Genomic DNA, 14,922 nt, shown 5'->3' on the forward strand with positions numbered 1-14,922 from the left:
GCAAATACGTGTATGTTTTGTGTATGATGATTATGGAATTGTAATTGAATGATGTTAATATATATGAACATACTTGAATGATGATGATGATGATGATGTTGATGATTGATGATGATGATAGTAGGAGTATGTTATATATGTTGCATTCATTCATGTTCATTGATGATACTGTATCCATAAGGGTGTGTTGGATCAGTGAAGGGCATGATTCCCATCGTGTGGAATCTGTGCTGGCAGGGCCGTATCTTGGACGATGTTGGATCGGTCATGGGTTATCCCATTTGAGGATGATTGGTACCACATGCATAGTGTCAGTTCATTCATGTGCATAATTTATAACATGATTGGATGTATTCCAGTGTTGTAAATGTTGAATGATGTGTTTGATTGTTGGTTAACTTGTTTTGAATAGCTATTTGTGAAACAATTGGGTGAATGATGCAACTATGACGTGTTATTGCTTTATAACCTTATAACATTTGTTAATTATGATGAGACTCACCCTTACATGTTGTCATTTTCAGATTGAGGATAGCGGCTGTTCGACTCGGTGAGGATTAGCTCATGAGTCAGTGTTTAGTTAGCGTCAGGTGTCATGCTCTGGTAGTTGTAACACTGGGAACGTTTGTTTGGAGTTTTGATTGTAACTCTGTATTTTAGATTGTTTTGGTTGAAGTCTGAAACATTAGCGACATAATGTTGACTTGATGAAGTATTTCCGCTGCGTAGAACATGAATTTGATTAATGAGTTATGATTTTCAGGTGTTTTCAGTAATGCATGACTTATACTGACGTATGTTTTCATTAATTATGAATTGTGATGCCTCTCTACGTGTTACTCTGATTTTAAAAATATAGTTAATTGCCGCGGGTTATTAGAGGGGTGTTACATGTACGGTCCGGGTGCGCAGAGCAGGTGTGCGCTGATAGCGAGTACGAGACCGCGGTTGAGGCCAAGTGCTCGCGGCGTGAACGATCCCATCGCGAGCTGGGGTTCTGCCGTGCAGGTACTTCCACGGAGGGTCTAGGTGTAGAATCCGCCGTGTGGTCGGACCCTCCATTCGATGGGGGAGTTCGATCGTTGCTGTCGTGGAGCCCTCGCGTTCGTACCGATGACGCGGGTCCATGCCCGGCTACCACCTGTGTTCGATACAGGTGTCCGGGGGCGTTAGGTTGTGTCTAACTGTAATAACGTCTGAGTTTTTCAGCATTCCAAGGTCGAGCAAGTTTTTCTCCGAGGAGATTCTCGAGGTAATAGGCGCCATTCTCGGTTTTATCGTAAACTCGGTATGGGCCTTCCCAATTCGGGGCTAGTTTGCCCTCGCGCGAGTCTTTCATGTTTCTGCGGAGCACTAGGGCGCCGACTTCGAATTCGCGCTTGATAACTTTGGCGTTGTGGCGGAGAGCTATCTGTTGTTTTAATTTTGCTTCTCGGATGGAAGATCCTGTTCGGATCTCCTCGACCATATCGAGCTCTTCCCTCATAGCCTCGTCATTGAGCTCTTCTTCGAGGGGTGACTCGGTGCGCCGAAAAGGTTCTCGGATTTCCACGGGGATCACGGCTTCGGTGCCGTAGGTTAGTCTAAATAGAGTCTCGCCCGTGCGCGAATGGGGGGTTGTCCTATATGCCCAAAGTACACTGTGTAGTTCTTCGACCCAAACCTTTTTAGCTTCGCCGAGTCTCCTCTTCAATCCCCGGAGGATGACTCGATTGGCTGTCTCGGCTTGCCCGTTTGTCTGAGGGTGCTCAACTGAGTTGAAATGTTGTTTCGTGCCGAGCTTGGCCACAAACTCTTGGAACTTTCTGTCAGTGAATTGGGTGCCATTGTCGGTGACTATAGCCTGTGGTACCCCGGACCGAGCGAGTATGTTTCGTTTGTAGAAACGGAGCACGTTTTGAGACGTGATCTTGGCGAGCGCTTCGGCTTCTATCCATTTCGTGAAGTAATCCACAGCGACCACTAGGTATTTATTCTGGTACGAGCCAACCGGGAAAGGTCCGAGGAGGTCCATTCCCCAGGTGGAGAAGGGCCAGGGCGAGGAGAGAGATTTAAGTTCGTTTGGGGGAGCCAAGTGCATGTCGGCATGACGCTGACACTTGTCGCATTTCCGGACATGTTCTTTGGCGTCTTGCTGCATGGTCGGCCAATAGTAACCGGCTCTGAGAGCTTTCCTCGCTAGTGACCGGCCGCCGAGATGTTGGCCGTTGATCCCCTCGTGGAGCTCTTGGAGTATCTCAAATGCTTGCGAGGCGTCAACACATTTATGGAGAGGGATGGAGAAGCCTCGTCGGTATAGTTTGTCCTCGATGATAGTGTACGAACGGGCTCGTCTCTTAATAGCTGAAGCTTCCTTCGCGTCAGCGGGAAGCTCTTCTTTGGTGAGGAAGTTATATACCGGGGTCATCCAGCAATGGTCGTCCCCGATAGCGAATACTTGTAGAGCTTGCGCATTTTTGCTTATGCTCGGTCTGGGCAAGATTTCTTGGATTACCGACTTGTTTCCACCTTTCTTTCTCGTGCTCGCAAGTTTGGATAATATGTCAGCGCGTGAGTTATGTTCCCGGGGAATGTGCGCGACATCTGCCTTTGAGAATCTTTTCATTTTCTCTTTGACGAGAGTGAGATACTCGGCTAGTGTGTCGTTTTTGGATTGGTAATCGTCGCTGACTTGGGAGGCGACGAGCTGGGAGTCAGTATAAATCATGACCTCTCGAGCCCCTACGTCTTCAGCGAGACGCAGGCCCGCTAGGAGAGCCTCGTATTCGGCCTGGTTGTTCGACGTGGTAAAAGATAAGACCAGGGATACTTCGATGATGAGCCCCTCGTCGTTTTCTAGGATGATGCCGGCTCCACTTCCCGAGTTGCTCGAAGCGCCATCTACATAGATGGTCCACTTATTTTCGGTGGGAGTCGGGCAATTGGAAATCGAGGTCATCTCGGCCACGAAAACGGCGAGCGCTTGGGCTTTCAGTGCCTTCCTACCCTCGTACTGTATGTCGAATTCGGATAGCTCGAGGGACCATCTTAGCATTCTCCCGGCCATGTCTGGTCGGCTGAGAAGTTGTTTGATGGGTTGGTATGTCCGGACGACAATGGTGTGGGCGAGGAAGTAGTACCTCAGCCTCCTGGCAGCCGTTATTAGGGCTAGCGCGACTTTCTCTATCTGTTGATATCGCACCTCGGGCCCTTGTAGGTAGGGGTGTGCATGGATCAAAAACCAAACCAAATTGAACCATTTATATGATTTGGTTTGAATTTTAAAACCATTTTTATAAAACCGGTTTATTTTTTAAAAATCGGTTTATATGCGGATCGGTTTGGTTTTAAACCGGTTTTTAAAAAAAAAAACAAATTTTAAAAAAATTGGTTTTAAACTGGTTTGTCTCAATATCAATTCAATAGATTTTTCACATAAATTATTTTATTTATTTTGAATTAATATCAACTTTTTTAAAATCAATTAAATACTTAAAACCAATTACATTTTAATTAATTTAACGTAACACATAACATAATGTAACTTAACTTAACTTAACGTTAGTTGAAGTGGTACTGGAGAATATAAATTATTTCATATTTTTTGTGTGGTAGTAGTTATGAATAACCTTATGTTTTTTCTAAACTATGTGGATATGGAAAGAAAAAGAGATAAAGATGCACATAAACTTGAAAAAATTTATGTTTGTGAAACTGTTAAACAATCAGCTATGTCACTTGATATTATAATTTCTATATAACATAATTAGCACTTGATATTATAATTTCTATATAACATAATTAGTTATATCACTTGATATTTGCAAAGGTGTGATTTCTATAACCAGGATTTTAGTTTCTCTTACTATAAACAAGCATTGGTATACTTCAATTAATTATTAAATATAGAAACAGTATATAAACAATACTACTTTTATTTATCAATTAATTATTTAATATTAATTTAAAACAATACTTTAAACAATCAGTTTGCAAAACTAATTGGATCAAAATATCAAAAAGTATGGTTTAAATATGGATTCAAAAAGTATGCTTTGCAAATATATAAATTTAATACATAACAAAATTTGGATATCTAATAACTAAACCATATTATTATTGTGGGTACCGGTTTATATTTGGATAATAAAATGGATACCCACTATTAGATTTTAACATTTGGATTGGATTTTAAAAAGTGGAACAATTTGGATACCAATTTGGTTATGGATAACCGGTTTTTTTGCACACCCCTACTTGTAGGGCTTTGCTTGTGAAGTATACTGGCTTCTGTCCGTCTTCCGCTTCTCGGATCAAGGCCGCGCTGGCCGCCTCGTTTGAGACGGCCAGGTAGAGATATAGAATCTCGTCGCTATCTGGCCGGGAGAGGACGGGCGGCTTGGAGAGCGCTTGTTTGAGATGGGACAGTGCTTGCTCGCACTCCTCGGACCATTCGAAGGTCGCTTCTTTCCGAAGCAACTTGAAAAATGGGAGGGCATGCTGGGCGGATTTCGCGACGAAGCGGGATAGTGCCGTGAGCATTCCGTTTAATACTTGGATAGATTTTTTATTGTTAGGGGTAGGAAGTGCCGAGAATGCTCGGCATTTATCGGGGTTGGCTTCTATTCCTCGCTCGATTAGATAGAAGCCGAGGAACTTGCCCGCCCGTACTCCGAAGGTGCACTTGTAACGCCCGGAAATTCGATTATTCGCTTAATCTAGACGTTCGGAGTGTATAGTGAAGTTTTCGTATTTTGAGACTATTTAGTCGGTATTAGTTTGGGATAGCGGATCGATATTTAATCATGAGTTTTGATATTTTCAGTATTAAAAATATTATTGGAATAATATTTGAAGTTTTGGGAATTTTCTGTGTAATTAAGATTAGACTGGAAATATGATATATTGGTCGAATTTGGATTGTCGGTGTTATTTAAGGGCACATTTGGAATTATTGAATTGAAGTCGGAAAATAATATTAAGAATAATATTATTTACAAGTCGGAATTTATTATATTGTTGGAATATTAATTAAAGGTGATATAATTGATTATTTGAGTTATATATTTTATTGGGCCTAAGTTGGTTTGTGAAAAATAGTGTGAAGGCCAAACCCAATTGCAAAGAATAAAATAGGGTTTTAGAGATGGGGAAGAGTAGTGTTGTCATTTGGGAGAAAACAAATTTGAAGAGAAAGAGACAAGTTTTGGGGAAGAAGAAGAAGCTTGGAGATTTCTACCCATGGTGTCAAATGAAGATGCAATTGGAAACCCATTGAATTGCTTCCATTGATAAGGCAAGGGTGGGGTTCTCTTCCTATAATGGGGCTTATGAAACTTTGTATGAGAGGAATTGAGTGTGTAGATTTATTGCATTTGCTTGTAATTATTTGTGGCTGGAAATTAGGATCTAGACTATTGCTTTGTTGTGTTATATTATTACCGAAATGCTGAGTTTCTGTCATTACTGTTGTTGCTATTTATACTGTTTGTGTATACTGTAAGCACATGGGAAGGCCACGATTTCTTTTTAAATTTCTGGTGATGGTTCTGTGGTGTCTTCTTTTGTTTTGCTCTTTTATGAACAAAATTACTAATCTGGTACTTGATCCTTATTGTCTTTTGTTTCACCTACTAAAAGTTACATTTGATTAATTATATTGCATCTAAATTTTTTAAGGTGATAGCTAAACATGATCTATATCTTAGAACAATGAACCATAGAATTAAAGCTAGATAAACTAAAGTTCATTCGTGCTATTTAAATAGATAATTTAACTTTGTTGTTATTTTGCATTTACCGACACATGTTATTGGTAAGAAACAAAATTGTCTTTTATGCATCAGCCTAACTTCTATGGATCTATGTACTTAGGAAAAGTTTAGTCAAAATGCAAAACAGTCCCGTTTGACCGAAATAGCCGAATTAAACGGTATAATTAGTTGTTCGGAATTTGATAAAAATTTACGTGGTACCTAAAGTTTAAGTAGTAGATTAACATGGTGGTGTTATTTTGTTGAAATTGTGATATTTTACAAATCGACTGAAATTGTGTTTGGTTTAAATATTCTTTATAAATAAATTATAATAATTTAATAGAATTGTCAATAGAGTTGTTAGAGTTGTTGTTATACCCCAAAATTTGCCCGCAAAACTCCAATCTAAAAATTAGGAGTTTCATATAATCATGGATTTTTATTTCATAAATATCCTGACATATGAAATACTTAGTTTTTAGAATTGTTCTTATACAGTATTTTGGCTCGCTGTCGAATTTATTCTTACGCAAACGCCAGTTACTGTTTATTACTTCACACACGCTATTTATTTGATATTTATTTACAGATAAATAGTACTGACGCAATTGGTACAGAACTAAATCTTTTGCAGGTGCAGAGTCGAGGATTCAAACTGTACTGGTAAACAAGTAAATTATTACTAATTTTTGTTTCCCACTAACTTTTGTACTATATTCCATTATTTTCAAAATCTTTTCAAATCTCTTTTTTTAAAAATCAAATCCTAACTTTATTCTATGCATCTCTTTTTCCCAACACTATCATACACTTTCTCTCAAATCTTACTTCCACTCAAATTTTCTTTTTTGTACGAAATCACTTCATTCCCCAACGTCTCTATCCTTCTTTTCATTCTATAAATACCTCTCATTTTTTCCATAAAATCTCACATCAAATTCTAAACCATCTCTCAAATTTCTACTTCATATCCATTCTTTCTTCTTCCCCGACAAAATGGCGAAGCGGTGGGAAACGTGTTTTCTTATGGTCATCACCGTTGTGGTGGTAATCATGTCTTTCTTCTGTCTACATAGCCCTGAAAACTGTGGACCTGGGATGCTTGCACTCCCAATCATCTACATGTTATTGTTTGTAGCATGGGTTATCAATCGTCATTCTTAAAAGTTTGTCGTATCTCTTATTTCTTAAATGTACCGTTTACTCGTCGTACTGTTCAATATAGTATGTAATATTTGTACTGTCAGTATTAAATGTTGTACTATTTGTCATATTGTTGCTTAATTATTCAGATAATATTTTGTGTGTTTTCTGCCAGTCAAATATTTATTTTTCTGTGCATTAAATGTTTTTCAGGGCTATTATCGGTAATTTCGCTCGCATACAGTAAATATTAAGTTATTTATTATGTCTGTGTTTTTAACAAGTCATGTAAATAAAATTTTATCTTTCATATAAAACAAAAACAACAAAAAGAAAATTAACTTTGACTGTTGATTTTTCACTCTAACTGCTGCATTGATGCCTGAACAGTCAGTTGACAGTCAAACTGTTGACAGTACAATTCTCAGTGTTTTGTACCATCAATCAAATCAATCTTTTGCAATCCAAAATTCCAAGATTTTTGTCCTAGAATTCTTCTGAATATCACATGATTAGCAGAGACTCAGCACTGCACAAAAATCAAGTACGTTTAACTGTCTCCTACACAAACAGTCCCTAATTAGGGTTTCTTGTTTTTCCAGGAGAAACAAGTTTTTGAGACCTCAAATGGATTTCATGGACCTCCATACATCTCAAAGTACCATCATACAAATTTTCAAACTTCAATTCACTCAGACGCACCGTCAGCAGCTCAAACAGTCAACAGACGACCCGTTTGACCAAAAAAGTCAACAGACAGTCAAAAATGAAATTTTTTGTCAACATCCATATTTTGTCAAAGGATTCATCATTTGATCATTGTATGATCATAATTCATCAAGGAAAGATCAAAAATCAACAAAACCCTAAGATTCAAAATTAGGGTTTTCTCCTAAAAAGTCAACTGAACTTTGATTGGTCATAACTCTCTCATCCTTCATCCAAAAAATTCAAACCAAAGCTCATTTTGAAGGAAATTCAATTATATTTCAAATGCAATTGATCCCATGGTCATTACATTCACCATTTGAAAAATATGAACAAAGACATTACAGGTCATTTTCAAAGTTAACAAAAAGACACTTTTTTCAAAAGGACACACAAGGAGCATCAAAAATCATTTTGACATGATACCAAAGAAATTGGTTAGAGGACTCTTTGAGGTTTCCAAAAAGTGCAAGATCTCCTTCATATGACAAAAATTGAGGGAATTACACCTTGTTGAAGTTGGCTAAATTTTGGGAAAATGCATAAAACCAACATTGCTCAAAAATGTATTTTTTCCAAATGGGGCCAAGTTTTCATAGTTCAAACATGTGTGCCATGATATTATGGGCCTCCCACGACCAAGACAAAGCCCACACCATTTTTATTCATTTTTGGTTTAATTTTATCCTATTTTAAGATTAAATAAAAATGGAAAACGGAAGGATAATGGATAGCTTAGTTTCTAAGCATGAGTCATCCAAGAATCTTTAATTTTCTGCAGAAGATTGAGGTACAAGGCAAGAGCATTGAAGAGGAGCAAGAATTGGTCAAGAATTCAAAGGTTTTAATATTTAAAAAATCAAGAATTCAACAAAGGCAACCAAAAGCTTCTTGGCTTGGATTCTAAGCACTCTTGGCCTATAAATAGCTTGGCATACTTCAACAACAAAGGGGGGACACGAAATATAGCAAGAGCATAGTCATAAACTCCATAAAATTTCTCAAAAATTCCATACACTTTGTAATTTTCGAATTCTATATTCCAACCATTATTAATACAAACCAATCATTCCAATCATCTCCTGGGATCTAATATAGTAAGTTGAGATCATAATTCATGGTTACATGTACATAAAACCCATGCTTTAAAAATTACATATTCATGCATTTTTCTAACTTTCGAATCTCACAACTTAACGTGTTTTAATACCAACTAACACTTCTAACAAGTTGCTAAGATGGTTTAGGGAAGATTTGAACACTTACATGCAAGTTTTAACGTGAGAATACACATGTACCATTCTTGAAGTTTCAAACATGTGAACATTCGAATCCCATGATGCAAGCGTTTTTAGCCAAAACTAATGCCACCATCATGTTCAGGGGGTCATTTTAAGGTGACCTGGGTGCCCCTTGTTTTTGTTAATAACCATTTTTGTAGGTTTTTTGAAAGCATGGAAATCTGAAAGAAAATCCGCAGGTACCAAGGAAGAAGATGATGAATAGTGAGGTTGAATCTTTGACCGCACGCGTGGCATATCTTTCTCTTCCCATTCGCCAGTCAACTGCATGTGGACCCCACGCTGGACTCTCAAAGTCAGCATGATCTCATGCTACACCTTTATCCATGCGCCTCACGTGACTCTCAATCTGAGCCATAGATCACCTCATAATCTCATCCAACGTTCCAAAACACGCAGCCACACCATGTTCCCTCATAAATCACCACACAGGATCACTGTTTTATTTTATTTTCTATTTTTATTTTAATTTCTTTGTTAAATTAATTAAAAATAGTTTTAAAAATCAAAAAAATATAATAAAAATATTTTTAAGTTTCTAAAATAATGTTTTATTTTCTAATATAAAAATATTTTATTTTTCTTCATAGTTTAAATATTTTGTATAATTAATTAGATAATATGCATATATTTATCTTTTAATTATTTTCAACCAATCAAAAATCATAAAAAAAAATTTGTTCTTTATATTAAATATTGTTTATATATTATGAACTAATTTTGTACATATTTAGAATAATTTTCTCTTTAAGTTTTAATTATTTGTGTAATTATTTATATAATTATGTATTAATTAACTTAATAGATTTCAAATCAATTTCAAAAAACCAAAAAAAATTAGTTTTGTTTTAAAATTAATGAACAAGCATTTTGAATATATTTTGAACTTAATTTTTAGGTTTAAATTTATTTTCATCTTTTTCCTCATTTTAATTAAATTAATCATGCATTAATTATAATTAAAATAAATCATCAAAAAATCCAAAAAAAAACATTTCTTTTATTTTCTTGCAATTTAAATTCCTAAATAAATGTATAGGTTGTCAAATTCATGTAAATAGCGTAGTTTACATTTCCCGCACAATCGATGTAATAGCGTAGATTTACTTTCCGCATTTACATTTCTGCATTTTAAATTCCAGCACATATAAACTGCGTGTATGCCAAAGATAAAATTGAACCGTTAGATCACTAACTTCAAAGATAAAATACCTGAATCAAAACACAATCACATTTGCACCTCTTAAGGTAATCCCTTTCTCATTCTTTTCAAAAAATCAAAAAACCAAATTCTACTGTTTCGAGTACAAAATCGAACCTTTGTTTATATCCGGTGAAAGGATAGATTTTTAAAGGAAATAGGATAAAGACCTTATAACTCAGGGTAGACCTCCTAATTTGCTTGCTCAAATCAAAACAAACAAATATCTCATATATCATTGTTTTTTTCAAAATAAAACTTTCAAAAAGACAATACTTCGTATATATCCAAACAAGGATCATTACGAAGTTAACGCTCTTTTTTCCAAAGCATCTTTTGAAAGATAAAAACACTTTGTATACATCCGCACCAGGATCATTACAAATTCAATTTACAAAGGTATTTGAAACCACATACGAGCATTTAGAAGCAATTGAAAACAAGTGAGCTAAGCAAATTAAAGAGCCCATGGATAACCATGGATACAAAGGGTGCTAACACCTTCCCTTTGTATAACCTACCCCCTTACCCAGAATTTCTTAAAGATCTTTTTTCTGTTTCTTTTATAAACCTTTCCTTAGTTGGATAAAATAAAAGGTCGGTGGCGACTCTCTGATTTTCAAATACAAAAGCAGAAACAAAAAAGAGTCAGTTCGCGTATCTCTCCATGAGAGGTATGGCAAAAAAACGAGGGCCACAGTTGTCAATAGAGTTGTTAGAGTCGACAATAAGTTGTCAGAGTTGTTTTGAATTATTAAGAGTCATATTTTTATTTGTTTTGAGTAATTCTGACATGTTAAGAGTTGTCAGTGTATAACGTCGGTGTTTGTTTTTTTCATTGGAACTTTAACAATTCATATCTTTTGAACCGTAACTCCGTTTGAGTCTCCGTTCGAGGCGTTAGAAAGCTAGCGTGATATTCTTTTCAATAAAAATGGTTTTGAGCAATAGAATGCTAGAAATTGGAAATGGAGTAGAAATTGAAGTGAATTAAATTAATATAGTTTGATATTAATTAGTTAAATTAATAGTTAAATTAATTGCAGTGAGTTTAATTGATTGGAATATACTTGAAGTTGGATCAATTATTCGGTTTGTCGGTAAATTACGGTATTTTGAGGATTCGTCCGTAATTGTGTTTTGGCTTGAATATGTATGTTGAGAAATATATATGTATATGCCATGATGTTGTGCTAATATTGATTCTCTGTGGTTAGTTGGTTAGCATTAAATTAATGATTAATTGCTTGATTTTGAAAGTGTGTGTTTATGTATAATTGGCAAAAATGAGAATTAACATGAGATAGTATGGTTACTAGTGTTAATTGGATTGTGTGAATCGTAATTGATTAATTGGCCTCTTATATGTTAATGATGTGTGTGTTGCGAATGTTGTGTACAATTGGTGGATAATTCATAGAGTTGAATTATTGAGATATGCGGAAAGTTAAGATGGTAGAGATGATATTAATTGCATATATTTGTGATATTGTACATACATTCATATCATAGTGTGCCTTGAAACACAGGTGGATTTACTTTGAAACATAAGCGGGCTTGGATTCTAGAGTGAATCGGAAGCCGTAAACTATATGTTTACAATTGGTGGACTTTGGTCTTGTCTGGATCGGAAGTGTGGCTTAGATTCTAGAGTTATGAATCGGAGGCCGGTGAAACTTAGAATTTCACATTGGTACCACATGCATAGTGTCACATGTTTCATTGAGTCACATTAGAGTTATGTGATAGTTTATTATGTGCATTATGTTGTGATGATGTATGCATGAATGTGATAATTGATTATGTGCATTATGTTGTTGTGATAAGTGTACGAGTGAACAATTGATTATGTGCATTGATGTTGTGATGCTATGTGTATGAGGTTGGTAATTAATTATGTACACTTGGTGTTGTAGTGATAATTGTATTAGTTGATAATTGAGAAGGGGTGATGTTTGAATACGTAATTGGTTAAATGCGAGAATAGGTGATAATGATGGATTGTGTATATAATTGGAATAATAGTATTGAATCATGTGATTATTATACGATTGAACTTCGTGCATACTTGAATATGTGAAATTTATTGGATGATACTATTTACATGATTATGACTTGTTGTGCGATGAAAAGTATGAGAGATTAATGAACTGTGGAAGTATGATGTGTATGGTAACTGTTGATACTTGCGATGTAATGATTTTATATGCCTGGATCCTAATATACAATTTATCATGCGCCCACTTATATGATTTGATATCTCACCCTTTTTTCTTGTTTCGCCGTTGCCTTTATATTGGTAACGTGCAGGTATTCAAGTATGAAGATTTAGTTGTCGTTACTCGAGTCGGTTGTCGCTCTGATACGTAGCACTCTGGGGGGGACGATTTATGTCATTCATGATGTTGCTGTTTAATTGTGTTATCTTGGTTGAACAAAATGATAAATTAACTTAAGATATTTTATTGAATACTTGTTTAAGTGATTCCGCTGTGTTTTAATAAAATAAGTTATTCTGTTTCAAAGGTGCTATGTATCCGCTTTATGCGACGAGTTGATTTGTTTTGTTTTGATTATGTGACGCCTCATTTGTTTATTGAGAAATTTTGAAAATTCTGATTTATATATATTTGTCGGGTAGAAATGGGGTGTTACAGCACTTCTCTGGGTTGAAACGCATCTTGCAGGATCTGGCCTGCTCGAACACCCGTTCAAGATGTGCTGTGTGATCGGAGTCTTCTCGAGATTTGACGATCATGTCGTCCATATATACCTCGAGGGTGTCGTCGATCTCTCCTCGGAAAACCTTGTTCATCATCCGTTGGTATGTGGCTCCGGCGTTCTTGAGTCCGAAGGGCATTACATTGTAGTAATAGTTGCCCGACTCGGTCATGAATGCCGTGCACTGCTTGTCGCATCTCGCCATGGGGATTTGATTGTAACCTGAATAAGCATCCATAAATGATAACAATTTATAGCCGGCCGAGTTGTCGACCAGCCTGTCAATATTAGGTAGTGGATAAGCATCTTTGGGACATGCCCGGTTAACATCGGTATAATCAACACACATTCTCCATTTTCCATTAGATTTTTTGACAAGTACAACGTTTGAGAGCCAAGTTGAATACTTGGCCTCAAAAATAAAATTTGCCTCTAGGAGGTCTTTTACAGCTTTCTCGGCAGCCTCCGCTTTCTCGGGAGACTGCCGATGCCTACGTTGAACTATTGCCTTCACGGCTGGATCAATGGAGAGGTGGTGACAGGCGACCTCAGGGTCGAGTCCGGGCATTTCCGCTGCGCTCCAGGCGAACAAGTCGGCGTTGGCTTGAAGACATGCTACGAGCTGCTTCCTCGGTAGATCTGGGATGTTCTTGCCGATCTTTACCGCTTTGTCGGGGTTGTCGCCCAGCGGGATGAGGTCAAAGTCCCCGTCTGGGATGGGCCGGACAGGGTGAGTTACCTTTGGCCTCCTCTCTTTGGCATTCTTCAGCTCTTCATCGGTGAACCGAGCATCCAGGTCGATTGAGCTGACGTTTGGCGGATGTTGATCTTCCCGAGGATGATTGTCTTCAGCCCTCAGCTTCTTGTTTGGGTCTGATGGAGGGGCGATCAGCTGCAACCCCTTTACGGAGGCATCGAAGATCCTTCTGGCGGCTCTGATGTCTGCGTTGATAGTGGCCACTCCTCCCCGCTTTGTGTAGAATTTCATCTTGAGGTGCACAGTGGAAGGGACGGCAGTGAGCTCGGCCAGAGTAGGGCGTCCGAAGATGCAGTTGTAGAGAGTCTTGCAGTCGATCACCAAGAATCTCGTCTTGACCTGCCTGGATGCTTCCTCTTCCCCGAAAGTGACGATCAGTTCGACGTAACCCCATGGTTTGGTGGTAGCCCCGTTGAAGCCTTGGAGATCAGAACCCACATAAGGAGTGAGGTGCGAGTCGTCCAGCTGGAGCGTCCGGAAAAGATGAGAATACATGATGTCGACCGAGCTGCCTTCGTCGACCAGGACTCGACGAACGTCAAAATTTGTCATTCTGGCTCGGACGAGCAAGGGAATTGTGGCGTTCGGAGCTCCGTCGGGCAACTCTTCCAAGTAGAAAGTGATCGGATCTGATTTTCCTTTGAACTTCCGCAGAGTAGGGGCGAGATCCGAATTGACGCTGATCAGCTCGTCGAATTTTCTTTTTACTGAGCTGATAGTGAGAGAGCCGGGGTCACCGCCGTTGGAGATGACCATTGCGGTCGGGAAGTGTTCCCAGGCGCTGAAGGCAGTCGTCACGCCGACCGAAGGGATGAAGTCTTCCGGTCGAGTTATGGACAGCGCAACTTGAAGCGGTCTGCTGTCTGGTGAATTGCCCTCGTCAGAGTTCCGAGGGGCTTCTCTTCGGGGAGGTTCTCCCTTCTTCGTGTACTTCGACAGGCGGCCCTCTTTAATCAGGGTCTCTATGGCATCTTTGAGATGTATGCATTCGTCGGTCAGATGCCCGTGACTCTTGTGGTACTTGCAGTATTTGGATTTGTCCGTCCCCAGTCTGGTGGGATTCGACTTCGGGGGCCTGATGCTGGAGTTCTTGAACTCGGTGTTTTGGCAATCGGCCAGGATTTTCTCGCGCAAGACGTTCAAGGGAGTGTAGTCGTTGAACCGTCCTGCCGGTCCTCGGCGCTCTTTGGTGTCTCGGGACCTATCGTCTCTCCTTTTATCATGTCCCCAACGCGAACCTGAGTCGTCGAGGTTCGAGCTGCGAGCCTCATTGCTCCTCGAAGCTTTGATCGCGGCTGCCTCGCCTTCCTCGAAATCGATGAATGCTTTTGCTTTGCGGAGGAGGGCGTCCATAGT

At 38.3% G+C, this 14,922-nt stretch overlaps 1 protein-coding gene across 1 annotated transcript; it reads right to left on the reverse strand.

Moving 5' to 3' along the window:
- Nucleotides 1-656: 656 nt before the first annotated feature.
- On the reverse strand, nt 657-14,322 carry LOC131637579 (uncharacterized). Its single transcript, XM_058908179.1, has 3 exons — nt 13,549-14,322; nt 1,991-2,992; nt 657-677 (listed from the first exon to the last, which is right to left on the reverse strand). The coding sequence occupies exons 1-3, from the start codon at nt 14,320-14,322 to the stop codon at nt 657-659; spliced, it is 1,797 nt and encodes a 598-aa protein (XP_058764162.1).
- Between the last annotated feature and the right edge of the window lie 600 nt (nt 14,323-14,922).

The sequence above is a fragment of the Vicia villosa genome, unplaced genomic scaffold, assembly GCF_029867415.1.
Source record: "Vicia villosa cultivar HV-30 ecotype Madison, WI unplaced genomic scaffold, Vvil1.0 ctg.002032F_1_1, whole genome shotgun sequence".
In the NCBI taxonomy this organism is placed as follows: Eukaryota; Viridiplantae; Streptophyta; class Magnoliopsida; order Fabales; family Fabaceae; genus Vicia; species Vicia villosa.